We start from the raw sequence: 27,281 nt of genomic DNA, 5'->3' as shown, positions 1-27,281 counted from the left end.
TTATTTACAAGCACATAGTGAACAACTTTAAACCGTACAAGCTACCCAGACTGTTTCTAATACTTATGACTTTCACAGCATAGACTTTTCTCAGCACTTGAGAACCACTCCAAAAGAATCATTGCTCTAGTCACATAGCAATAAGTTTAAATGAGGCACTGCATCTTACATTCATTCATTCTGTATCAATACATAGAAGAAAACAAATATACATACATTTTTTAAAAACCATTAACCACAAGAAAAATATCTACATAACATTTATTCACATGACAAAATAATGCTTTTAATGCTTTTTTTTCTAGTCAAGCATTTCCACAATTTAATGGTTGAACATCAGTCTGCTGTCACTGAAGCAAACTTCTTGCCCAGAAGGATGAAAAACTGAAGGAATTTATTAAATGCCGACATTGTGACCTGTACAATAAAATGTCCAATTTTACATTTGACTCACCAAGTTATTTCAGTGGCACCATAGAGAGTGCTAGCATTGATTTGGTATTAAGGCCCTATTGTAATCTATCAAAAAATAAAGCCTAGTGTGTCCCAGGGCCTGTGATAGAAGTGCTAATGACCCCGTCATATGACAATTCAATGGGTTTTTTTTAACAAAATGCTATTTTCTCCACCTTCTATTAACCCTGTCACTCCATCTTTACTACGCCTGCACAACCTGTAGGAGCCACCAAGGCAGGTGTCTAACCAGAGCAAATACAACCCACCAGCATTCAGAGATAAAAGGTGATTAAAGCTCCTGGTCACATCAATTATGCTGCCTGTTTGGATACAAAAACAGGAAGTCACCTGACAAGGACACAATAAATGGTTGGTGGGCTCCATTTGATATTACAAGTGTTAAATTATTTGGCCCTAAGCTCTGCAAAACTCTGTTTCGTTTGTCTAGTGTAGTCTATAAGCTTTTTGCAGGATGCTATTTCTGTATAGCACTGTGCAAGGTTCAAGAGCAGGAGGCGTAATAGCAATAGCAGCAGTAGCATCAAGTGGTACTATTTCAGGCATATTTTCTTTTTCTTTTTCTTTTACAAAAAAAGAAGAGAGAAGCTATGACAGGCCTGGCTTGTGACTTCTGTAAGAATACCCACAAATGTTTCTGAGTATTCTACTCACAAATTACTTTTGCTTGCAGACAAATAGTGGGAACAGATTTAACATCTCTGCTTTACCCATCACTACTCTTTTCTCATTAAAAGACAAACAAACCAGTGAAAGCATATACAAGGCAGGAAAAATCCTAGGCACTTAGTTGCCTGAGATCCTAGGAATGTTATGGGGCTTGAAATATTTATGCAGTACTGCACGGGCCTGGCATCTTAAACAATATGATACTAGATCTCAGAAATTTAAGGCTGATTATTAAGCAGACAGGTTATTACATTCTTAATAAAAGCTTTCCCGAGTCTCTGTAAAGTCCTTTGCTTATGGAATGGAAACCACACTCCCTTCATCCTAACTAGTTTCTCTTCCAACCTCTTGCTGAAACATTGGCTAATCAAAGGATTTGCCAAGCTCAGTATGCTCTGCACTACTATTTCCTTTTAAATTCAATCTACATAATTCTGTGCTACAATTATTATTATTTCAGCTCAACCCAAGTGTGTTGCAATTCTCATATTTGTATCAACCACTTTTTGTTTTTGTAAGAAACAACAACCCACACCTGAATATTGTTACATACTTGATTCTGACCTCAGTTTGAATGATTAAAATTAACATTTGGCACATATGTCACAAGTGGTGTTTTTTTTTTTAATATGTAAATGCATTTTTGAAGTTTCACCATACTTAACAAGTGGTTTTCATAATCACGTGGTTATAATTGAAACGTAAATGTGCTGTTATATCTGGTGAATTATTAGCCTTTAACGTAGCAGGGTAGATTTCCTGGATTGTAACAGTTAAATAAGTGTATTGACTCTTGCAGGTTTGTTTCTAGCTCCTTTTATCTGTGGACTTCTTTTTTTAAGTTGTGAGAAGTTCAGCTTGCAAGGTCTTGAGTCCCTTCCCCAAAAAACTGACCTTCTACAATGCATGCCTTTCAAATTTGAGTGCTACATTTTCAAGAAAATGTGGAACAGTTATACTTGCAAGGCAAGGCACATCTTCAAAGTTACACTTAACAAACAAATTCATTGCCACTTTCAACAGTAAGGTATTTGTTTGCTTCTTTTCTTTTTCCTAAGAACATTGAACAATATTCTTTCATTCAAAAGTATTTCCAAAGCTGCCAGCATCATCTTATATGCTTAACGTTCTGTTTTTAACAGAACATATATGCTTTTCTGTTATCTTATAGGGTCACAAGTCTTCAGCCCCAGGTTTGATGGGCCGGTCACAGAAATAGCAGTCTTTGGAAGGTAACCAGCAGCTCCATATTGTTACATTTCCAGAAATGGGCCAGCTTTCCTGTTTTGAAGAGATGGAAAAACCCCAGCCCATTCACACTGTACCAATTTTTGAGCAGCTTAACCACCATTACCCATTCATTTCATCGTTCTACATGCTTCATTTTATTGCACTGCTGAACTGAGTAGCTGCTGATTCGTTTTCTTGGAACTGCTTGGTGAATCAGAAACTGCAGCAACTTTCAAAGAATTTTTAATGGAGCTAAGTTCCCACGTATGCAAGTTAATAAAATGCACACCACAAAATCTCCTGGCAATCTTGTAGAGTTTTTTAAGAACAGCTTTTCTCAGGAGAATGTATACCCATGGATCTAAAATTTGATTCCACGTTGCCATTCGGAGAGCGAATAGGATTGTTTCACAGGATTCCTGGGAATGATTTTCATTTATTCCAATATTGGCCATGGTCACCTGCAAAAGGAAATAAATTCTATTAGATATCAGAACACATCATCTAATATAGCCATATTAATCATCTTTCATTCTAAAGACTTTGTTATAATTTGCTTTCAGAATAATGAAAACTGCTGAATATCTGAAAACTAATGAATTAGCTGGCATACAAACAGATCGAAACAAAATAAATAAACTCACTAGATCTGCCTGGAAGTTAGTGGAGGGATGGAAAAGCTAGCATGATGTTAAAGGAGTGATTTATCACAGACCAATGAATTTTGGTGCAAACAGAGAATTAGGCAGAATGGGAGAAGGTTGGCTGGGTACTGGCATCAGAGAAATGACCAAGCTGTGTGCCAGCATAAACAGCTTTCCCAGTTTCTCCAAACCTGCTTTTCTCCAAACCTGCATCTACTAGGTACCTTCTTTGACTCACCTAAAATTTGCTAACTCCTTTGATTTCTGCATGCTACCTTTCTTAGTGGAGCATTTCCCATTTTATTTACTCAAAATTCCATGCTACAAACCTCATTTTACCAATTAGTACTTAATCATGCAAACCTAATTACTCTTACTAAGAGTTAAAATTGGTATACAATTCAAAAATTATATAATTTGAAATGATATCCTGAACAGATATCGCCAACGTAATATAGGAATGGCTAGGCATTCCATTCTATGTATAACCATCTGTGTACATGAGAATCTGTTACATCCTAATATGGCTCCAGATGAAGATTTGTGATTTGAGATGTCACATAAAGAAGCAGAAGCTGATTTATTTATTGCATAAAGATTTATAACCTTCCCGTGAACCACTCAACTCCTTGTTTATTCAACTAATCTTAAAATTCATCTGTTTCCATTAAAGTGAAGAATCTTATGTGTTCAACCATTTATAATTAATTGGAATTCAATATATCATGTTTAATGCTTCTCTTGGACATGGGTACAGGTATGTTCTGGTTATCTTAAAAAGCAACATGCTTTTTGCCCTGAAATCCAAGAATTTTAAATTAAAATTATACCAGTAATAATAGTCTCTTTTAATTGAATCACGTTTCCATTCCATTAGTGCTGAAGAAAATAGATTTGTACTAATTTGCATCCTATGATTATTAGAAAAGGCATATTAATATATGCCGTAAACAGCCTCGGCCCAGTATACCTGAAGGAGCGGCTCCACCCCCATCGTTCTGCACAGACGCTGAGGTCCAGCGCCGAGGGCCTTCTGGCAGTTCCCTCATTGCAAGAAGCAAAGCTACAGGGAACCAGGCAGAGGGCCTTCTCGGTAGTGGCTCCCGCCCTATGGAACGCCCTCCCATCAGATGTCAAACAACTACCTAACATTTAGAAGACAGCTGAAGACAGCCCTGTTCAGGGAAGTTTTTAATGTATGACATTTTAATATATTTTTAATCTTTGTTGGAAGCCACCTAGAGTGGCTGGGGAAACCCAGCCAGATGGGTGGGGTACAAATAATAAGTTGTTGCTGTTGTTGTTGTTGGCTCTTCTCAAATGATGAGCTCCATTGCCATGGTCTTATCTGGCAACAATTGTGGGTAGTGCCAAGTTGCCACATTAAATTCCCCTCAGTGACACCGACATTGGGTGTTCTGTGTTTGTCACTGAGCACAGACGTCCCAAGACACCTATCAATTCCAGGGGACCTTGCCATGGTCCCAGGTGTTGATGCCACATCTTTCAAAAAAAGAAATTAGTTGCTGAGGACCAATGCATTTAAGAGGGATCAGAAAATGGGTTGATGTACTATTACTATAATCAATAAAATCATAGCATTAGAAAGTAATTCCCAAAGTAAATTACAAGAGCAATGAAATTTTTTCTAGCCACTGACAAATGCAAAACTCTCTTAAATCAACTCTCCTCATGTGGTGAAGCCATGTAATATTCTCTCCTACCAATGTAAGAATGTTCAAGAAGGTGCTTAGAGAGAAAGGGAAACAAGGCTATGTTTGCAAAGTCCCCCATCAGCAATATATTTTCCCATAACCAATGCCTGCAGTGGTACAAAAAGATAATGAGTCAGAACACATTTATAGGTCATGGCTGAGTAACTCAAATCCTTGGAACACAATGAAGTGATGTAGAGATCTATCCAGATGCATTTCAAAAGAATAAGGAGATGGGATTGAATTTAAAATCCATATAACTATTTCAAAAGTCAAAGCCTGCTTTGGATAACCTTTCTGGGCACTTAAATTAGCCCAATCCATCTAGAATCCCATTAATCATGATTAGCTTATTCCATTAGTTTTAAAAGCAGCTCATCATGACTTACTTTAGCTACATTCCATGCAGAACAGTTAGATTAGCCACACACCAGCTTTGATCACATCAGATCAAAATCAGTTTGAAAAAAGACAAACAGATAAACACAGGCTATTGACTTTGAAATCCCATTACTTCTACTAAATGCAACAAAATAGCAGGGCCTTTAGAGTTAAGAGTTATAATTTCATTAGGGTATAACTGCTTAAATCATTGAAGCATTGCATCTGAGAAAAATATTTATGTTTAGTCTTAGGCAATAAGGACTGATTGAGACCAAGGGAAAATAACTGGCAAATCTGTGTGCAAGTTTCATCAAGATGCTAGTGCAGTGAATCAGTTTGACATGATGGCTCTGAGCTGACTGCCAGATTTGTGAGAGTGCAAAGTTGAGATTTCCAAAAAGACTGCAAGGCAAACTACAAATCATTCCTTAGAGTATGCACACGTCTATGGCCACATCCTGTTTAGTCATGAAAGTTCAGAAGTCAGTGCATAAAACACCCCTGAATGTGTTGCCCCATATTTGAGAGTAGCTTTGAACAGGCATCACATCCAAACCATGATTTTTCTCTGTGCATATGATTACATGCAATGAATCCATATGCATGTTTTCTGGCACTGCCATACAGCTAGTATGTTATTATCTAAGTCCACTCCTGCCAGCTGTGAAACTCTGTGTCTGGGAGCATTTTTCTGGATGGAGAGACTATCATCCTGGGGTGGGGGGGGGGGGTCATTGGCTTTATAAGCTTTGACCAGGCCCCTAAATTGCCTCTTTGGGACATTTGTCTTACCCAACCCATCCTCTTTTTTAATATAGGATAACCAGTGCTTTATTTTCAGCCAGAACCTCTCAGGTGGACACCATTGCCATTCTAAGAGAACAAAGGAGGTGTTCATGGTGAGTTCCAGCACCTCTTTTTCTAGAAAAATAGCACTGAAGATAGCCAGTCACTTTGTAGCTGAGTAGGAGTGTTTTGCAACCCTCCACAGGTAAGCAGGTTTTTTCACCTAGTCTGTATTGGGTTCAGAGGGGGTTGGTGTTTAGGTTGAATTGTTGTTGTTGTTGTTGTTTTAAAAAATTAATCCAACCTATCTAAGTTTCTCCAGCCACTCTGGGTAGCTTACAGCATATATAAAAACGTAATAAAACATCAAACATTAAAAAACAGAATATCTTATACAGATTATAAATAAACCAATAAATTAATAGAGGAGAAGAAGAAGGAGGAGAAGAAGAAGAAGACATTTACAGTTATACCCAAATTAAAATAACCACCAACACCAACTAAACATTTAACCAAACACAACACAACAAAAACAAAACAGAGGGACCAAAAGCACAACCATTTAAAACATGTCAAAATATTTTAGCCAGTTGCCCCAACCCAATAGGTTGGTTGGTTAAGTTGGTTTCATAGTTAAGTTGGTCACATGGTTGGCAGGCAGATGCAGAAAAGGCTGTGGTGAGGTGTGGCATGTGAGCACCCTTATGCACCTTTGAAAGTGAAGGGCATTTTCAGAGACAACTCTGGGTTTTGAGGCCCTCAGCCTGGATATGGAATGTTATTGAGACTAATCTGGCACACCTGCCCAGAGTTGTGGGATCCAGGAGGGGGTGGGACAGGAAGGCCTCCCTACTCAACATAAGGCTTTGGGTCTATGCTATAACATATGCCTTGGAAGGGCACAGCTTGGCTCACCAAGATTGAAATTAAGTTAGGTTCCCAATCTTCTCTTTGTTTATTTATTAAATCTGTATACTGCCCTTCATTTGAAGATCACAACATAAAAATACAAAATGAGAACATAAATATGTAACAAAAGACAAAAACCAAACCAATAGCTCCCACACCCTCTCACAAACACATTTAAAATGACATTGAATGTTAATCAGACAAGACCTGGTTATACAGAAACATTTTCGCCTGCACCTGAAGATATATAATGAAGACACCAACCAAACCTCCCTAGGAAGAGCATACCACAGATGGGGAGCCACTGAATGATTTCCGGAAGCTGAACATCCAATGTGACTTCTGCAGCTTCTGATTGGCTGCAGGACGCTCCTGCAACCCATTGAAAACTGCACCTTGGTTTTCAAACAGTTCTGGGAGTCGAGCAGACTCCCGGAATGCATTCTGTTCGAGAACCAAGGTATGGCTGTATTTATATCAAGCCTTTTTCACCAAGGAGCTCAAGGTTAAATACAGTACACGGTTCTCCCAAATCCCATTTAATTCCCACAACAACTCTGTAGGGATAAAACTCTCAGATTAGTCTGAGAGGCAGAACCCTAGTCTCCCAAGTTCTAATTGGACGCTCTAACTCCTACACCATACAGTGGTACCTCGTGTTATGTACCGTCCCCCTTACAAATGCTTTGGGTTACACGCGCCACTAACCCAGAAGTAGATGCCCCTTGTTGCTAACTTTGCCCTGGGATGTGAGCGGAAGTCGCACTCTGGCGGCATAGCAGCAGCAGGAGGCGCCATTAGTGAAAGCATGCCTCATGTTATGAGCGGTTTCCGGTTACGAACAGACCTCCAGAACAGATTAAGTATGTAACACGAGGTACCACTGTATTTCAAACCCATCCCTTCTGTCTTACTTCTTTACTCCTGGGTCCAGTAGCTTATTACAATGTAGTTTATTGGCACAAGAATAGACACAAATTGTACAGAAAAACACTAAGTAGCCTCAGTGTTTTTCTACACTATTTGATACTAAGTAGTATCATCCAAAATACGAGCAACCTTGTGCCTGCATACACACAGCCCCTTCCCTCTTCCCTTCAGAGAACACTATAACAAAGCCTGGAAGCCTTCAATTAACCAGGAAGATTAATTACAAGAAAGCACAACTGGAACAGTAAAGCAAAAGCCGACTACCCTAGTCTTCATAATTTAAAGTCATTTTGGTGAGCACATGAATGAACGAACAAAATAATCTGGAAGCGCTCAACCTGGAAGGAAAAGCTAACAAGAGATAAGAGTCCTTACAACCCTTTCGGCAAATAGCTAATTTGCAATACCCAGAACTAAGGCTACAACATTGTCTGAAACTGGACTTTTCGTTTCCCACTATCCCAAATATAGATCCTCCAAATATTCCTAGATGGGAATAAGTCATCTGTCTTCCCACCAGAAGCATGCCTTAGTGCAACAAATACACATAACTCGTATAAACAACATGTTACTCATGTTTCTTCCATTCAGTTTTTACTTCCTAGTGCAGGGAGAGCTAACTAGCAATGGCAAGAAATTACAGTAATAATATATTTCTACTGGTAAACTTTCAGTTGTATATAGGCCAGCTGTAGCATGCTGGTAAATTTATAACTGGGAAGTGCAAAAAAAATGTGCAATTTTATTTATTCCTCATGCAGGCACTTGCAGTAAAATCAACTATTTTGCTCCATTGGCTATCTAAAGTTACTGGTGAGAATATGGTTAGCATTTTAATTGTCTCATTAAAAATAGCATAATTTAACATTTCTACTCTCTGAGGAGAAATAGTATAAAATATCCAATTTACATTCTTTCAGATTACACAAGCTGGTGAAAGAAAGTTTGGTCTAGGGGGAAAAATTAAACCTACTCAGACAACATCTTAACCTTCATTTCAGAGACTGAGAAATCCCATGGAGCCAGGGGATGAATTCTTTGGCACTAGTGGAATATCTATGCCCATCAGGTAACACTTATTTAGGGTGCAATCCTACCAAGCAGAGCAACAAACTAGCAGAACAACAATTATGGCAGCGGAGTTGAGCTCAGGATCCAATGAATCCCAGCCCAGCTCAGCCACTCCCCACACCCAGAATGTGTTGTGTTAGGTCTTTCCACTGACTGGCACCATCAGGCATCCCAGCTGCAGCATTTCTGCCCACCCACACGTTCAGTGAACATAATGTGGGTGGGTGTGGTGTTTTGCATCAGTAGAATAATGCCAACTTCACTTTGCAGGCAGGGCCCAGCAAGGTTGGGCAGAGGGACACCTCCAAATCCAGCACAGATGTGTTTGAACCACACCCTTAGGATACCAGCTAAAGTTAAGCACATTTAAATCTCATAGGTTTCAGTGGGATATATTGGGTGATGTCCAACTAAATTCTACTCACAGCAGATCTATTGAAAATAATAAAATAATGAACTAAGTTAGGTCCATAAACTTCAATTAAGCCCATGAATTCCCAAGTATTCTTCATTGCAGAATTTTATTCTACCCCAAAAACAAAATTTTGGAATGAAATTGCATATAAATAGGACTACAAAGGTCATTAGTCCACAATTGTTGGAGCTGTCTACCTATCCACAGTCATTTGTAGTTTAGGAAAAGAAGGAGGGGTGAACTAGTAAGTCACCTGATTTACAATTATTACTAGTCCAAAGCTATCAGATATTGACAAGCCAGGACCATACAAAAAATAAAATAATGTTCCATAACTAATGCCAAATTATCCATTATTAAGAATTGTAAAGAAATTCTCCTTCTGTTAGGAAATGTATTCCAAGTACAATTTATCTTCACTTTCCAATGAGACTAGGAGTTATTAATAACAACAAATGGGACCATTCCTCTTTTTCTAAAAAGTTGGGAAGAAACAAGGCGTGAAAAAGTAATAAGAGAACATGAGCGATAGTAATCTTTGAAAACCACAAGTAGAAAGTGTCAGACCCTGCAGAGTTTTGACATAAAAGATTCCCTCTTTTGGTCAGAAATAAAGTTCACTTCCTAATAGGTAGCACATAATTAGGATTTTGTTAGAAATATTAATCTAAACCACATAGTAGAAATGATAGTAGTAATTACTTTTGGGGTTTTCTCATCTCAAATTAATGGGTTTTTCCCTTTTTAAAAATAGGTCCTCTCACAAAAGAGCAATGTTGAATAGTTGAATAAGATCTTTCCTCAAATGCATTCTTTTCCATTCCACCACCATATTATTCTGTCTCTCTCTCTTTCTCTCTCTGCAATCCCAACTAAATAACTGCTGATGCACAAGAGCTCTTGGGACACTTCAAAATAACAAAGTAAGAAAAGACTTGTAATGAGAAGGTTTCTTCTTCTTCTTCTGATTATATTTTCTACACAGAATTCAAAAGAAATAGAAATCTCCATTACTTGTGACTTCAGGGCATTTTCATTCTCTTAACTTTGTTACTGGAATATCTCCCATGAAAAAACACAAAAACACTAAAGTATTAGTCAACGAGCTCTCCAGTCTTCCTACAAATGGAGGTATTAGTTCCCCCAAAAAAATGAGTCAGATGGAACCATATTGTGAAATAAAACTGCTTTTAACAGATCAGTGGGAAAGAGAAATAAAATAGGAACAGGCTGTTTAGATAACAAAACAGTACTATTTTAAACATTATGGAATTCTGCATGTGACATTTCAAAATAACACAAGGAAATAAATCAGCTCACATATGAAATCTGGAAGAGAACCTTTCAGAATTACATGACAAGATATGAAGTCCAGTTCCAAGCACTAAGCCACCAAACACATGCACAAATCCCAATTAATGAACCTCTTTGAGTGGGTATGTCACTACATTTCCTTCAACTGATGGCCAGCAGTGTTTGGAGGGTGGTTTACATGGACAAATACAACAATCCCATAACTGGAAATGAATCAACATAAAATATACCTAACACACAATTACTGGGGAGACCTTCCGATTTCAACAAAACATCCAAATAAGACTTGCTTAGGACCTCTACTTTAAATGAATCCTTCAGCTGAAACCCCATTTTACTTTTATCCTACACAGATAGCATATTAAAAACGAATGTCATTCCCAATGACTTCACAGTCAAAAGAAAGAATACCGAAATATTAAATAAGAGTAACAACATTTGACAATTAGCTCATATAACATTGTTTGCAAATTCATTTCTGTTTGTTTTAAAACCTAGACGCGCGGATTTGAAGTTGCCAGACAACATGATGGTACACAAAGCATTTTTTAAAAATATCTTAGCCGGAAGACATCTGTTTGGAGTTCATTGAACTTTGCTTTTAATTTGAAAATCATAATGAATGTCTAACACCCTTGTAGTTAAGGAGAAAGTATTGAAAACATCACTGCTGTGCTCATTCTAAGCAGCTGAAGACCACTGCTAGGTACATTTTCAATTCTGCTATGTACCCCTAATAAGCTGGTCAGCGGCAGAAGACCCCAAAAGTAAGCAAATTTAGACTTTCAGCTTTAAATCTTGATTCCCCTTTCAAAAAAAAGTTTTATCAGCATTGGCGTTATTGTCACATTAGCATGTCAACATTAACAGAAAAGCAAAAACAAATATAGAACCAGGATCTTTCTGACTTTTCTAATATTGTAATGCGCAAGCTTCACCAGGTTCTATTACTTATCATTGAAGATTACATTATTTATTATAGACGTTAGTTTGATTCAGTAACCTTCATTGTACAAAACCACCAACCAATGTGTGCTAAAGGCAAGATTGCAATCCTGCTTGGCCTTGCCGCACCCATTCTCCCAGGGCAGGAAAAAGGCTATCTTCATGAGTTCAACCCATGTGTGTCATGTTGTCAAGAAAAGGTACCTATATAAGGAAGGTGAGAGAAAATAAGTAGAACAAACCAGGTTCCAAGGGGGTAAAAAAAAAAATGTATCATTTAATACAAGTCCCTTTTGTGTATCAACAGACTCGGGGTTGCCAAAGAGGTTCCTGTTCCTTTTAAGTGGTTTGGTTAATGGTACAATTCCTTTTTATAGATAGCTCTTAAGTAACCCTATTTCTATCTAGGCTTGGTAATTCTGTGAAGCCTGAAGAACTGCTGCCTGTCAATGTTAACAGCACTGAGCTAGTGCTAGCATCCTGTGTTCCTATGTGAAGCTTCTAAGGGTTTGTCTACACCTGGGTTTACTGTGTGTTTGTGTTTCCCTTTTAAGTAGTGTCGTCCACGTGGCACACACACACCCCTCAAACAGCTCCTATCAAGCTGTAAATTCAACTTCCCCAATCCAGGGATAATCCTATAACTTCTGAAAAATATGGCCCCAAACCAATCCACTTACGACAGCAGGTGCATGGACTGCTTTTTAATGAGAGTGGATCAAGCACTACTAATTTCACTACTCCCCTTTCCATACACACTACATCCCACCAACTGTGCTGATGCTTATTTCCAATGAGCTCCTGAGACATGTTAAAAAAGTGCAATACAGGAAAACTGAATAATGGTTATTTCTGCAGATCTCCCTGCACCTAGACTCAGTAACTGTATCAGCTACTTTGCTCATGAACCCATCAAGAGAAGTCAGCAAATCCCACCCTAGGTGGAGCAATTTGCAAAGCAACTGCGTACTTAGAAGTAGGAAAGAACCTAAACGAACCTTGTTACTCAAGCAATTTGCATATCACCAAAATATTCCTGCATGCAGTTATACCCATAGAGAAAACTGACAATAGTGCACGGTTGGAATTGTAAAAAGACTTAGAGGACATTCTTTCATCTTGGGCTCCTTTGTTCTTGCTTCCTAAACACTGAATTATTTGCCTCTCACCAATTCTATTTTCCTGACAGAAGATTATTTGAAGTTATGGTGTGTTATCATCCAGCACAAAAGTTCCTATTTCTGATATGGTCTAGTCTCCTTCAGTTCAGCAATGCCGAATTCTCAATAACTTTTGACAGTATTTTTATTTTCATTGTCTACACACACCTCATTACTCTCCAACTAAAGTTAAAGTAATACAGCAATGGGAAATGGTGTGGTGCCTTTTGAGTTGTTTGAAATAAAGCAAATGTGACTCACAATTCAAGATAATAACTTCCAAAAGAAAAATACAAATAGGATCACAATCCTCTATAGATTTATGCAGGTGTGTGTGAGTCTGCATTCACAAGTATTCCCACTCACTTCTGTGAAAATAATTATGGGCATAAATCTAGATTATCATTTTCATGTGCTCAAAATAAGCCTGTCATAGCCATCCATGGAGAATACAGACTACGAATTTCAAACTGCTTAAAATGAGAATTTGTCCTTAATAGGTTTAATCCCCTTTGAAATCAATAGAATGAAGCCAGTTGAAGTGATTTGTAGTTTGTAGCTGCAGTGATTTGTAGTTTGTAGCCATAAATAAGTAAAGACGACAGCTGCCACCCTAGCCCAAGTGTTAAGCATTCTAGCATTAAATAGAAAGCTGCTTACGTACATGCATTACTAAAGTCCATCACCATCACAATAAATTGAACTGAAATTAAGAACCAGTTCACACAATAAGCCTTGCAGACTGAAGAGTCATCATCACCATGACTCCATGCACAGTAAATATAATTTGTTAATTGTGAATACATGAGGACAGGCCTTGAAAAATAACCAGCCCGATTTCATAGCAAGGCAGATCTGCCAGTTCTTCTAATTTAAAATATACACAAAAAGGACTATTTGCAAAACGTGATATATGAACAGCTTCCAAAAGAAAAACTGCAACTGCTTAAGCTGTACACAATTCCACAACTTCTAGCACCAAAGGTCACTGAAATTTGGTTCATAGCTCTCTTGGTTCTCTTTGACCCTGGAGAATCAAATGGTTAGGGTGATTTCGTACTTGGGTTGGAAGAATCCCATGCCTGTCGTGACCCTAAGCAGTTGTGGCACTGAGAAGCTTTTGCAGCCGCTCAGGAAATGAAGGGGACTGGCAAGCAGCTTCAGCATACAGATCAACACTGCAGCAATGCTGGGGAAGGGGCAGGATTGATGTGAGGGCTATTTAACCCCTGCCCTCCAGTTCAGCAGACCGCTCACCCTGCCACCCAACAGACAGTGCTTGCTTTTGCTGGTCACCTTTTGTGGAACCAAGCAGGATTTTATTTGTTCATCAACTGATTGGCTGAGCTGGTGGGCTTCTTTTTATCTACTCTGTACTGATGTGGTGGGTGTACTTAGTGGCGAGTGGGGGGAGTCATTAAATAAGTTAATTGGCCACACTGGCAGGTAGATGCAGGAAATTATGATCTAGTTAAGGTTTGGTGAGCACTCTTAGGCACCATTACAGAGGAAGGCTGTGGTCTCAAGAACCACATTCAGAGCTGTGGGACCTGCTGCCATGGTTATGGAGCACATTTGTGTAAACCTGTAATCCATGCTTGGAGTTGAGGGACCTCACCTGAAAGGGGGGAGGCAATAGAGGAAGAACTACCCTTGGCCTAGGCAAGGTTTTGTTATTAGTTAGACCACACATCTTGGTTTCTCTGCCTACATCTATTTTCAGTTTAATATATGAACAAACATAGCCCAGTTCATTTAAACTTTTTGAGTCTTGCCTCTTTGGTTGTGACACACAGGGAACTAAAATATTATGGTAATTTCTTGTGGGAAAGGAAGAATGCAGTTGCCAGTTGCCTTCACTTTTGGGGTGAGTAGAAGGGAAAGATAAACGATACTGAACTGTATACAACAGGTTTCATAGATTTCAGCTCATTTACTTGGAAGTCCAGTTAAATTTAATAGAAGCTTTTCAAGCTGAGTGCCAATTATGTACGGCAGACAGTCAGAGTATTGGACACATCCATTCTGTAGAGGTTCCAGAATCCCTCTCGGGCCCATTGTATTTCAATTTAACAGTGTCATAAATTTTAATCTCCAGCTTGTCTTTTTAAAGCAAGGTGTTTTTCCAGATTCCTCAATCTATAGCATCCCACTTAAGTCTGTCTAAAACAGTTTGACATTGTAAATATAATGTAATTATTAATTCTTAACCTAAATATTTGTACAGTGGTACCTCGGGTTAAGTACTTAATTCGTTACGGAGGTCCATACTTAACCTGAAACTGTTCTTAACCTGAAGCACCACTTTAGCTAATGGGGCCTCCTGCTGCCGCCGCGCCGCCAGAGCACGATTTCTGTTCTCATCCTGAAGCAGAGTTCTTAACCCGAGGTAATATTTCTGGGTTAGCGGAGTCTGTAACCTGAAACGTATGTAACCTGAAGCGTATGTAACCTGAGGTACCACTGTAATCTTTGTATCTCTCTTTATAAAATCGAATAAAACTTTTTTTTAAAAAAAAGAAACAAGTCCATTAAATTAGGCTAGCTGCTTTATTTTCATATAACCTGTGTGATATATTACAGCTATTCTTATTTTGCGTATAAAAGGAGGCACAGAAGCCTTACTCAAAGCCAGTGTGTAAGAAGTTGCTTGAACAGACTCCATCCTATTATGCTAAATTGCACTTTAAAAAAAAAAAAGTCTCATATAATGGTTAAACTCTAATCCTTAAGAGTATCTACTGTCTCTTTTTAGAATCAGTTCAGAAAAATTGGAATCAGCTCAAGAAAAAAAGAGACAAAGAAGAGGTGACTAGTGCATATTAACTCAGACCATAGCATTCCAGGAGAAATACACATAGCTAAATGAAAAACAGGCTTCTATTACATCACATTCATTGTTTTGTTCCCAGCCTTAGCTTCATTTTTGATCTCTTGTTGAATGTACACTGTAATTAATGAAATGTTTCTGCTTTGAACTATAATAAGAGGGGGCCTTTTCATATCAGTTTAATTTTTGCATCCGTGTCGATCCTGCTTATATCATTCCCAAGTCAGGTACACAACATGAATATTTGTAAGTTAGATTTGACTTTGGTTGTCTTGCTCTTGCTGACACTCCAGCACTGTAAAGCACAGCTAAATGTGATATGAATTAGTAAAAACTTAATTTCTGCAACAACCAGGAAGCACTAAAGTATTGGAATTATTTTGCAAATTTCACACATATAAAAAAAGAGTATAATGCAACCTATATCTGTCAATCACTCACATGTATACAAAGAAAAAGTACATGAAGGCACTCTATAAATACCGGTAAACATTGTAATCAGTCCCATTATGCATTCTCATACCATTCTGCTTTATTCATAGTGATATGGATTACCAAACTATTCACGCAACTTTAACTTACTGCATTGCTACAATATCAGTCTTTATGTTTTCATGCATTCCGCAGCTACTTTTGTTTCTTGGATCCCTTTAAATACAGTATTTTCATCTGAAAAAAATATTGCTGATCTGATGCTAGTCTACCCAATGATGCAGTCCTATAACCAAGTTGTTGAATTTAATGTGCACTGACTGTTTCTGTTGTACCTATGTTTTCCTTCTGCCAAAAACCTCAGCGGTAATAAATAAAGCAGACATGCAGTCCACAGACTTGTGCAGCTGTTTGACATTTAGTCTTTAACACCCTTTTGAGACATTGCCTGCTTTGAGAGAACACACTGCAGTGGGATGAGACTATGGCAGCAGAACCCACACCCAACCTATAGTCATTTGAAGTTCGTAGTACAGCCTCTTGTAATACAACTGAAAAAGCAAGGTGAAGGGAAGCCTAACACAAGTACAGCTGCATGATGATGGCTTCTCCCACTATTCAAATGAGCATGAGTAGGTTTGGCCAGAGACAATGTGTGCAATACCATTCCATTCCCCTGAACCCCATTATACATGTTTACTCACCATAGACACCGTAAGTTAGGGTTGCCATATGTCTGGAATTTTGCAGACATACCTGGAATACTGCAGTCGGAAGAAGTGTCCAGGCATAAACCAGCAAAAATGTATGGGGAAATCTGGAAATCTGTACATATGGCAATCCATGTTGGCAATGTCGTTTTTGATACTTTTCCTTTAAAATAGCTCAAAATCATCAATTTCTTGCGATTTTACCAAAATAGATCAACAACTTTTGTATCCTGATTTTCACTTTTTGAAATATGGCAACCCTACCATAAGTGGAAAAGGACATTATCAAAGATCCTAAGGCAGGCATAGGCAAACTCCGGCCCTCCAGATGTTTTGAGACTACAATTCCCATCATCCCTGACCACTGGTCCTGTTAGCTAGGGATGATGGGAATTGTAGTTCCAAAACATCTGGAGGGCCAGAGTTTGCTTATGCCTGTACTAAGGCATTGCACAAACTGATCTCGAAGACATATATAGCAAATGCAATCTAGTCAAAGAAGAACTTTTACACCACATACAATGGGATCTAAAAATCGTTAATTTGGGCTAGATCGGGTTCATAGTGAAAACTGTATGGTATTTACAAATACAAAGACCTGCGTTCCACTAGGACAGGGGTCTGCAACCTTTAAGACAAAAAGAGCCACTTGGACCCGTTTCCAAAGAAGAAGAAAAACTGGGAGCCACAAAACAAGCCAAATGTAAATAACCATACATTCTTCCCCTTCCCCCATTCTCTCTCTTTTCCCTGAGTCTATTTCAGATAGCAAAGAGGGGTATGGTACCTCTCATATCCATTTTTTGCAAAGCACCATGTGCATAGAGGACATTATACAAATTAATACATAGAAAAGTGTCTGTCCCTCCCTGCAGTTCAACTCCCTCTCTTTTTACTAACAGCACATATCCATTCCTTCTACTGGTGCAACTTTCTCATCATGGGTGAAAGGAAGGTGAGAGGAAAGAGATATGAATATTTATGTGTGTATATGTATACATACATACACCTGCACAATTACAGGTTTGAAGCCAACTTAAAATAAAAAGAGCTGGTAAGCAAAGGAATCTGTGGTGCTTTCCATGGGATCCGGGGACATATCAGCTAATACTCTTCCCTTTCTTCTTCATTTGCTTGTCTCTGAAGCAAATCTCGAGGGGGAAGGGAGAAGGGCAGGAATTGCATAGGCACGAGAGAACGGGGGAAATCCCGCATGCAGGATTTTGGTGCCTAACAGCCCCCCCTCCCTCTGCAATTGCTCTCGTGCTCCCCCGCCTCTCTCTGAGGCCGAGATGCTGCATCACGGCACCTGCTGGCTACCTCTGGACCCCCTCCTCGTCACTGATGTAATTCACTCCTTCCTCCCTGACAGGGAGGGCGGGCCCATTTTGTGGTTCACCTCAGGTGCTCTCCCTCAACTCGGCGGCCACTCAGAAGCAAGGCACGGAAAAGGATCCCGAAGCACCACCGCCACCCCTCTCACACACACACACAAAAACCCCTCCCCGCCATTTCCCTCGAGCGCGCGCACTCTCTCTCCCTCGCCTCAGGTGCCTCGCACGCGGGGCTGAGGAGAGCGTGCCCTGGGAGAGCGTGCCCTGGGAGAGCGTGCCCCGCCGCCGCCCGTCCTACCCCGGGGGAAGCTATGAGCCATGAAGCTGCCTGGCAGAACTTCCCTCCGGCGGCAGAAGCAGCAGCAGCAGCAGCAGCAGACCTTCTCCGGCCGCCACCACCTCCTCCTCCTCCATCCCAGCAGCTGCCGCCTCTCGAGCTCCGCTGCCGCCACCGCCGCCTTGCTTTGCCCGGCTCGGCTGCCCAGCTCCATCCCCCTCCTCTTTCTGGCGCTTCTGCTTTTCTGCTCAGGGCCCCTGAGGATCTGCGGAGCCGCGGCAAAGGTGTAAAAGAGCCGCATGCGGCTCCGGAGCCGCGGGTTGCCGACCCCTGCACTAGGACTATGCTACTGAAAACAATAATGTGAGTTCTAATATCAGGAGCATCCATTTCTGTTGTCCATTATGCGTTTTCATAAAACGTGTGGCTAAAAATGAGAAACACCATACATTAAACATGCATTTAAAAAACTGGCAAAATAATTAACCTCTTACCAGGAATGGACTCCAGCAAATGCAAGAGACACACATTATAGCCAAGAGCTGAATGATCATTTCAAAATGGTGAGATCTGCCTTGTCTATGTTGACTTTTAAATTTGACTCTTAGAAGTGTAATCCCTGTGACAGCATTGCACAAAAATGAAATACCAAGGGCCAGTAAACCCAAGCATGAAAAAAGTAAGAGGTAAAATCTGTCTTCCCAGTCTTCAATGTGCTCAGTTTTATAGAAACACCAGGTCCTTGATGCCTGGATTTGATAAGGTCTTAGCTGAAGTATAGGCAGTAAAGCTATGAAAATGGCAAAGAGACATACCATAGTCAACATAATCTTTACATGTTTAGAAGTCATTTTTGTTGAATGAAATATCGGCTTGGTGACTCCAATGCAACGTTCAACAGCCATCACACTGCCCAGAAAAAGGGGACATAGTCCAAAGAACACCATACAGATGCCAAAAACGCTGCAGAGAACATTTGACTGGTTAAATCGAATCCAGTCTTTGTCAGAGGCATATACAAATACTGCAATGGTTCCGTTGATGAGGTGGCCCAACAGGTCTGTGATAACCAAGCCACTAGCAAAAAGCAAAAAAGATGCTTTTGATTTCTGTCTGAACCTCTGGTACGCCTTCATGAGAATTGCTATTGCAAGGCTGTTGGATAAAATCCCCACTGTCATGAAGATGACAGAAAAAAACACAGAGATCTTCTTTTCCGTGGGACAGGTAGTATTGGAGAATACACCAGTTCCAAGCAACGCTGATGGTTTTGAACTGTTCATTGTTGGAAAGGCAAGCTCAGCATTCAAAACATATCAGGAAAACACCAGGCATCTGTAAGACATTAAATAAAAAAAAAAACTATTTAAAATGTAGGAAATGGCAATATATTGCTCAACTCAGCTGACATACACTGCAGAAACTCCAACATTTATGTAATAGTGATTGCATCTGCACAACTCTTTTGAGGTGTGATGTGGCACAGTATTTCAGAGCAGCTAACTACCGGTAACTAATTATGGCTGCAAGCCCATGCACACTTACCTTGAAGTAAATCCCACTGTTCAGACAGTTGGGGGGTGGAGGATGCACAAAAAAGGAAAGTCAAATTGTATTCACTAGCCCTGTCCTCTACACATTCACTTGGACATTTGCAGTGGAGCCTGTGCATAATTTGGAATTACATGGGTCACACATATGGAGTATTATATACCTTTAGGTGATCATGCATAGATAGGCAGTGGAAAAAAGACAGGACTGAGCAAGGGTGGAGGCAGCAACTGAGACACATGTAAACAAAGCATGTGTCACATTTGAAATCTTGAAACCAAAGTTGAGAAATACTTAAGTAGGAACAGAATTTACTACTAAAGGGCATTTCTTTTTCCCCAAAAAGTATACAGCAATATATCTGAAAGCTCTCATCTTTCAACAAAATAATTTAGCCCATATAAGTAAGCCTCCATGAGCTATTCTTCTGCAGTGGGATTTCCACACCTTGAAAATGAGTACCTAGTTTCTGTATCTTCCATTCTGTTTTTCCAAATCATTCTTTCTACTGCTGATATTCAAGCTGTGGTTGATGTTGCTTGTGTGGCCAAAAGGGCCCTATCCACATACACAATAAAGAAGTACTCAAAGTTTGATAATCATCATCGTTGTCATCTTCATCCTCTCTAAGGTAAAAATCTATAGGTGGAACTTCCTAAAACCAATTCACTGATAACCAAGTGTGGACAGTGACCATGAAATGCTTACTTTTGGAAGGGAAAACAAAAAACCAGAGGCAGGTGGAATGGAGTGGAGTGGCTAGGATCCTGGACAGCAGCAGTCCACCCTGCTGCAACATTTTGTTGCAGGTCCCACTTGCATGCTATCTAATGTAAATTTTATTTTCCCCAATATTCACATTTCACTAATGCAGAGAGTCTGATTATACAAGTAAACCTTTAGCTTGCTTTAAAAAGAAAAAAGAAAAAACTATCCTGAACCTAATTTGTGACATTTTTTAAAAAAAACAACTCACAAAACACTATTTCAATGAGCGATCATGTAATAGAAGTCAAAATCGAAAACATATTATGTTTAACTGTCTCGTTGTGAATACATCTGCCTGATGGCTTTGTCTCACAAGATTGGTCACACATCAGTCAGGCACAAATGAGAAGTTTCGTGGCTGGAATTTGTTTCCAGTCTTGGGAATCCTCCCAAATTTGGAAAGTGGCAGGGAGGCCAATTGGAGTCTTTGCTGTATGACTCTGAATGCAAAGGAAGATATATGAGGTTTATAACTGTGAGCTTAGCTGAACTAGCAGTAGTTTTTGAGGGAAGCGGGGAAGTGGGCAAAACACTGCTGCCTTTGGGATTCTGATGCAAAATCAGTAGCTGAATGATTTTATTTACTTTTACTATGACCTGTTCACCTTTGTAAATAAAATAAGTAATACAAAGATAACCTAAGTCTACAGTGTTCTCATTCATCTAGGCAAAACTAAACTCTGTAGCATTATCCTTGGACTTACTACTAGTCAGTGAAGTGCTTGGCAATATTATCATACCTAGACTTTGGGTTGAATCCCCAACCCACAAGACACTACCTGTTGGAGGAAGCAGGGACGTCGTGTTCCAGTTCCTCCTCCTCTTCGCATCCCCTGCAATTCCCAAAATCTGTTCCAAAAGTTTGGGGGCAGGGTGGGAAATGATGAGCAGAGCTGCAGGTGGAAAGTTGCCAAAATTGACATAAATCTCTCCTTCATCCACCAGGAGCTTGAGCATCCTTTTCAATGAACAGATGAAGCCCTTGCACTCATAGGGCAAGTCTGGATCCATCCCTGCATAACCATGTTTGCAAGCTTATGTCATGTTAAGTAAATCATAAGGGTTTGAAAATGTAAATTGAAAACAATCTGAAATACTTTAAAGGTGGGATACAATTCTTCTATATAATTAGAAGAATTTCACCACACTTTTCATCTTGCAAAAAATTACCATGAGCCTCAAAACTATACTTGAATTATTCATAGTGATGGTTGAACCCAGCTTATATTATGACTAAATGGGATCAACAGTTAATGTGTGTTCAACAAGACTGTGTCTTCATGGATATTAGCTGGATGAGACTTTTTTTTTAAAAAAATAATCTATTATTAGTTGGCAGAAATCAGTATTTGGGAAACTTTGGGCTGCTCATACTGCTCAAACACCTACATATATTGAGAACACAGAGACAGGGGAAATAGAATAAAGAACAATTTTCATATAAATAATGGTGTGCTGATATATTGGAGTGCATTCTACTGCATTTGTAGTACACATCTTGAATAGCCAAGGGTTCCTTGAAGAATCAGCGTATGTGAGCATGTTCTGCTTTGATTGATTGGCTCCCAATCATGTGTTTCTTGTTTATATTTATATGTATGATCTCTCAGGGTATAAAACTAGGACTTAATCTTACCTTAAACAATACATTGAAATACTATCATACATCTGCTGAGGCATAAGGGGATTGTTTAATACATGCAGTAAAGTTGCAGGTCTAAATAATTCAGCTAATCTAGGAGCTGAAACTAGACCATAATGGCGACCCTATTGGGCTGAGTAAAAGTTTTGCAATACTGAACACATTTTTTATTGAATCTTTCAGAATAATTCACATTGTCCAAAACTCCTAACAATTAATTAACCTGCTTACCCATGGCAAAAACATATACGACATATCCATTGAGTAGAGGTATTCTATTCAACAGGTTTCCTGTGGATGCAACTGAACAAAATGTGCCATGCTGTCTCTCCCACCACACAGATCAATCAATGAGTCTTGTGGCACCTTAAAGACTAACATATTTATTATGGCATAAGTTGTTGTGGGCCTAAGCCCACTTCATCAGATGTACGGGGTGGGCTTAAGTCCATGAAAGCTTATGCTACAATAAGTTTGTTAGTATTTTGCAGCAAAACATTCAACGAGCCTTAGGGCACCTTAAAGGTTAACACAACCTCTGGAGACACTTAACATGGTTTATGCAGTGCTTAGTGTGCATCCTACACATGAGGGTGTGAACAAATGAGAGAATAAATATGATTTGCATTTATGCATGTGCATAAATGCATAAGTCTACCTTTCCAGTAGACTACATAACATACATACAGTTGTATTTACACAGTCCCTTCATAGGATGCTCTTAGAGCCTCCAGTCACCAAATGACCATGCAAGAGGTATCATACTATATTGTTACACATCACCCCAATCTCCACGAGTGGTGTGAGATTCCAGGGGTTGCAGGCACACTTTATCCAGGGTCTGTGTTTCCTTTTGGACTATGGGGCACAGTGGAGACTGCGGCGTCTTTATGATATATGGTTTATTTACACATATATATAACCTGAGTTTAGAAGGAGGGAGTGCAGAGCATTCACATTCCAGGAGGGTCTCTTGCTTCCCCCATAGGCACAGCAGGCTTGGGTCCAAGAACAGGGAAATCAGCCATGCTCTCTCCCTCTTTGTTAAAGCCTGTCCTTGTCAGTCCACATGGTGCTCTTTGCCCTTCTTCCTCTTCCTTGTTGCAGCTATCAGACTGAAAGGATTTCTCCCCAGCCTACATCAAGCAAACTGAAATCCTAAAACCTTTCTTTTCTCTGCTCACTGACACAAAGCTGAAGAAGAGTTTGGATTTGGATTTGGTTTCCACCCCTCTTTGGCAGAGAGTAACTGCTTTGTTAATCACCCATTATCTTCCTTCTGTTTTACATGATGGCTCTACTGCCAAGTTATCTCTTGATCAGAAAAAAAAAACTCATTTAGCCTGTCTTTTAGCACTGCTAAATCAAACATCTGGCACCTTCTCTTGTTAAATTCTAACATTTACTAAATCTAGGGAGCATGGGTGCCTTGCACCCACAAACTCTGGCACCCAATACCTATAACATTATACACTGCCTTGGGAGATGAAGGGGATTAGAACACTGTCACAGCAACCATTCCCACAGGAAAAGAATTTGCGTAAAAAAGAAGCCATCCACCACAACACCCTGCTCCTCATTCATCAATAAAACTTCTGGGAAACTGAGGTAAAAGCACAGTAGACCAAATTTATTTCCTAGAGCCTATTTAGGGGTCTGAGTATGTACTGCAAAATATACATTTTCAAAAGCATATATAAATGCAGGAGAAACACCATGCTTTACAGTTGTAGGAAAACGGAGAGAATGATGCCAAATTTATTTACTTATTTATTTCTAAAACTTGCTTCTCAAATTCCCCTTGAGGTAACTGTACTATATGGAATATACTTGATTGATTGAAATTTTTAAAAATGAAATCAGCGGTAAGATATCGACACACATATATCAATTTTAGTATTTACTGTAATTAAAAAAAAATACACAATGAAAACACAGAAACCCCATGGTAATGCTGGATGAGCATTGTCATGCATTTCTCCAAATAAGGGTAAGTGACCCAGGAGAATCTCACTGATGAGTTGACTGGCCATTTGCACAACCATTCCTTCCTCCTTTCTCAGCCCACATACTCAATGCACTCCCTGATAATTCCTTGCAAAATACAGCAATATTATTCAACTTTCTGAATTTTAAGCTATAAATTGCTGGTGAAGAGCTGATACTATCTATATTTAAATAATAAGAACAATCAGCTGAGTAGATTCTGACTAATTAGCTCCCCTTCTGGGCCATAATGATTACAATATACACGATTCCACTTTGATTAGGTCAGTTTAAGAGTAGGACTTCCAGGAGATAATCACTATAATATGCAAGCCTCAACATGCTTTGATTAGGAGTGCGACGTCAATGGAAATTATATAATTCAGGTGCAAGTTTGCCAATTCAGTAGTGGGAGAGTTCTGATACTAATACACTTAGTGCTAAGCATTTATTTCTCTCCAGGAACATATCAGGCACTGCCCTAAACGCAGTGGTGCGCTTCCTAGCACAGAGAACTGATAAGGAGAGAAAAAATGTTTTGTTTCTAGCATTTCAACTTATGGGGGAGCATAAGTTGAAGTATGCAAGCATGCAACCTTAAACAATTAAAGGCAAGTAAAGCAGCAACATAAAAATAGTAATTATGCAGGGATTGCTTCTGTATAAAACATATCACTTGTGAAGTCTGTGGATGAGTTACATAGGTTACCTTTCTTGAAATGCAGGTTGTTTCTCATTTGATCTGGCTATGTAGGAGCTTCAAAAGCTTCTCCTATTATCATTTTCAAAGACACCCTTTGTTTTGTGTCATTTGCCATACACATACACAATCAGGTTGCAAGGCACCCATTATTTTAAGAAGCTCCAAGGTATGCCATTCAACAGACATTCTTATTTCTGGACACAGCACCACTGAATTGCACATAACCAGTGTTTTAAAGGAAAATAAAAAGAAATGTGCCAGTACTCACCATGAAGTTGTTACATTGAGTGCCACACTTTTAACATTTGCGGGGGGGTGGGGGTGGGGAAATGTGCCGGTACTGCGTACCCTTGAATGTCCCCAGGAAAAAATCACTGCACATAACATATGCTAGCAATATTCTTATCAATATTCTAAGCTGCTATTCCACCAACCAGACAGGTTACCTAGAAGGTATGCACCAATCCCAGCCAAACTGATGTGGCCAGAAAAGAGCAATCATGTGGAAGTTTTCTCATAAGTAAATCCCAATGTAATCAATGGAGCTTACTCCCAGGTAAGGGGGCTCAGGATTGCAGCCTCAAGAAAGAAATCTGAAGCAGATGGATGGATGACATGCTCCAGTACCAGCTCAATTTACAAGACTCAGAATATTTCAAAAACTAATACATACCACAAGATAATAGGTAAAACTGAAGGCTAAAGCGATGGGCAGTTACTGATGAGGGAGTGAAGGATCAATAGGAATCATTTAGTATGGAGAGGGGAAAGGGAGGATAAAAAGAAAGGGGAAAGAAGGAAAGGGGGCATAATTCTGAGGAGATGGGGGAAATGAGTAAGGAATTCGGAATCCACTAGCTGAATCGTATTGCGGCAATCCTGTGGTTGTGTCGTGCTAAGAAAGGTGTAACTATACAAAAGTTATGGAGAACTTGGGGAAAAGGCTAAGTAATGGAGAAGTGAGATGAACAGTGGGGAAGGAATAGGGCTGATGAGAAAGCGATTAACCATGGAAAGATCATGATGTTGAGAAACGTAGGAGGTTGTCGAAGAACAGATGGCAATAAGTTATGGGGAAAGGAAGCTGGAGGGGGCAGAGAGAAATTAACTGGGTTTGCGGTTGGGAAATGGGGACGAGAAACAGGAGAAGTGGCAAACACTAATGTGCAGAGACAGTGTTCCGCATCTCTCACAAAGCAGCCTTTACCGAGCCGGACCATTGATCCATCTAGTGTTGCCTGCACTGACTGGCAAGCTCTCCATGCATGCAAAGCAGATCACAGAATGGCAGAGCTGGAAAGGACCCCGAGGGTCATCCAGCCCAGCCCTCTGCAATGCAGGGATCCTGCCCGCAGCCTTTCCCAGGATGGGCTCGCTCTGCCACTGAGCTAACTCTCAGCACTACTGGAGCTTAGTCTCAGATAAGAGGCTGCAATCCGGTGGCCACCTCCATTCATCCGAGAGTTTTAAATTCACACGCGCGCTCTGCAAAGTTGAGCGTCATAGAATCATCGCGTTGGAAGGGACCCCGAGGATCATCCAGCCCAACCCCCTGCAATGCAGGAACACGCAGCTGCCCCACACCGGGATGGAACTGGCCACCTCGGCATTCTCAGCGCCCGCCTCTAACCGAGGGAGCTATCTGGGCTGCAGTCAAGCCAGGCTGGATCCCGCTACCTGTGAGCAAGAGGAGCCAAGCCGTGTGCTCACCTGCAGCCCTCAAAGACCGGGGCGGGAAGCCTCCCCTTAACACACTGACACGGGAACAAGTCCTCCAAGGAACACGGGAGGACTTCCGAGTAACACGGGTAGAACTCCTTCCCGACGGTGGGCTTCTTCCCGCCCGGACCACTCGGCTGCTGCCGCCCTTGAAACCGAAGTTTGCCAGGCGCGGGAAGGCTGTTTACCTCAGCTCCTTCCTCCGCTCCCGTCCGCCGTGTCTCGCCTGGTCCGTTCATGGCAGCCGCCGCCCCCAGGCTGCTTCGCCAGCTGCTTCCCGCTCATCCAGCGAAGCGGGCGGACTGAGGCGGCAGCTCCGGCTGCCTTGACCCCTAGGCTCGCCCACATTCCCACCCCTTTCGGCGGGCGCGAGCGTCACGCTTGTTGTCGGCTCGCTCCCGCGCGCCCTCGACGAGCCCTCCAACTCTCCTGTGACGGGGGGGAGAGTTCTCTCCGCTGTCTCTTTTCCAGTCAGGCAGGCGCTGCCAGAGGCCAAGCAACATACACCTGGCGGGAAGGAGCGGGCCAGGGAGACGGGAGAGACAGTTTTTCCACCACACAAGTGACAATAAACAGACCCACTCCCCGCGCTTTCCAAAGATTTAACGAGAAGGGCTTCGGTCTCCGCGGAACGGCGCAGATGTGCTTCCCTTGGAAGCGCTTTAACCCCAAATATCCTCAGA

At 40.5% G+C, this 27,281-nt stretch overlaps 1 protein-coding gene across 2 annotated transcripts; it reads right to left on the bottom strand.

Annotated features, from left to right (window-relative positions):
• Positions 1–293: 293 nt before the first annotated feature.
• Positions 294–27,281, bottom strand: PTGFR (prostaglandin F receptor). 2 transcript variants are annotated; one of them, XM_081008774.1, is made up of 3 exons: positions 26,787–27,281; positions 18,724–19,564; positions 294–2,834 (listed from the first exon to the last, which is right to left on the bottom strand). In XM_081008774.1, the coding sequence occupies exons 2-3, from the start codon at positions 19,510–19,512 to the stop codon at positions 2,529–2,531; spliced, it is 1,095 nt and encodes a 364-aa protein (XP_080864900.1). In that variant the 5' UTR covers positions 19,513–19,564; positions 26,787–27,281; the 3' UTR covers positions 294–2,528. The 2 variants fall into 2 exon arrangements, with proteins under 2 accessions (XP_080864900.1, XP_080864901.1); XM_081008775.1 differs by lacking the exon at positions 26,787–27,281 and adding an exon at positions 26,590–26,747.

Source organism: Podarcis pityusensis (assembly GCF_964106645.2).
Source record: "Podarcis pityusensis genome assembly, chromosome: 6".
Taxonomy (NCBI): Eukaryota; Metazoa; Chordata; class Lepidosauria; order Squamata; family Lacertidae; genus Podarcis; species Podarcis pityusensis.
Note: the sequence above shows the minus strand (reverse complement) of the source record. Positions and strands in the feature narration are given on the sequence as shown.

Bases quoted from the DNA above. Each gene is read 5' to 3' on its own strand.
- PTGFR (XM_081008774.1), bottom strand. From the start codon at position 19,512: ATGAACAGTTCAAAACCATCAGCGTTGCTTGGAACTGGTGTATTCTCC. The intron at 2,835-18,723 runs GTAAGAGGTTAA...TTCCTTTTGCAG, and splicing joins TTTGCTGGAGTCCATTCCTG to GTGACCATGGCCAATATTGG.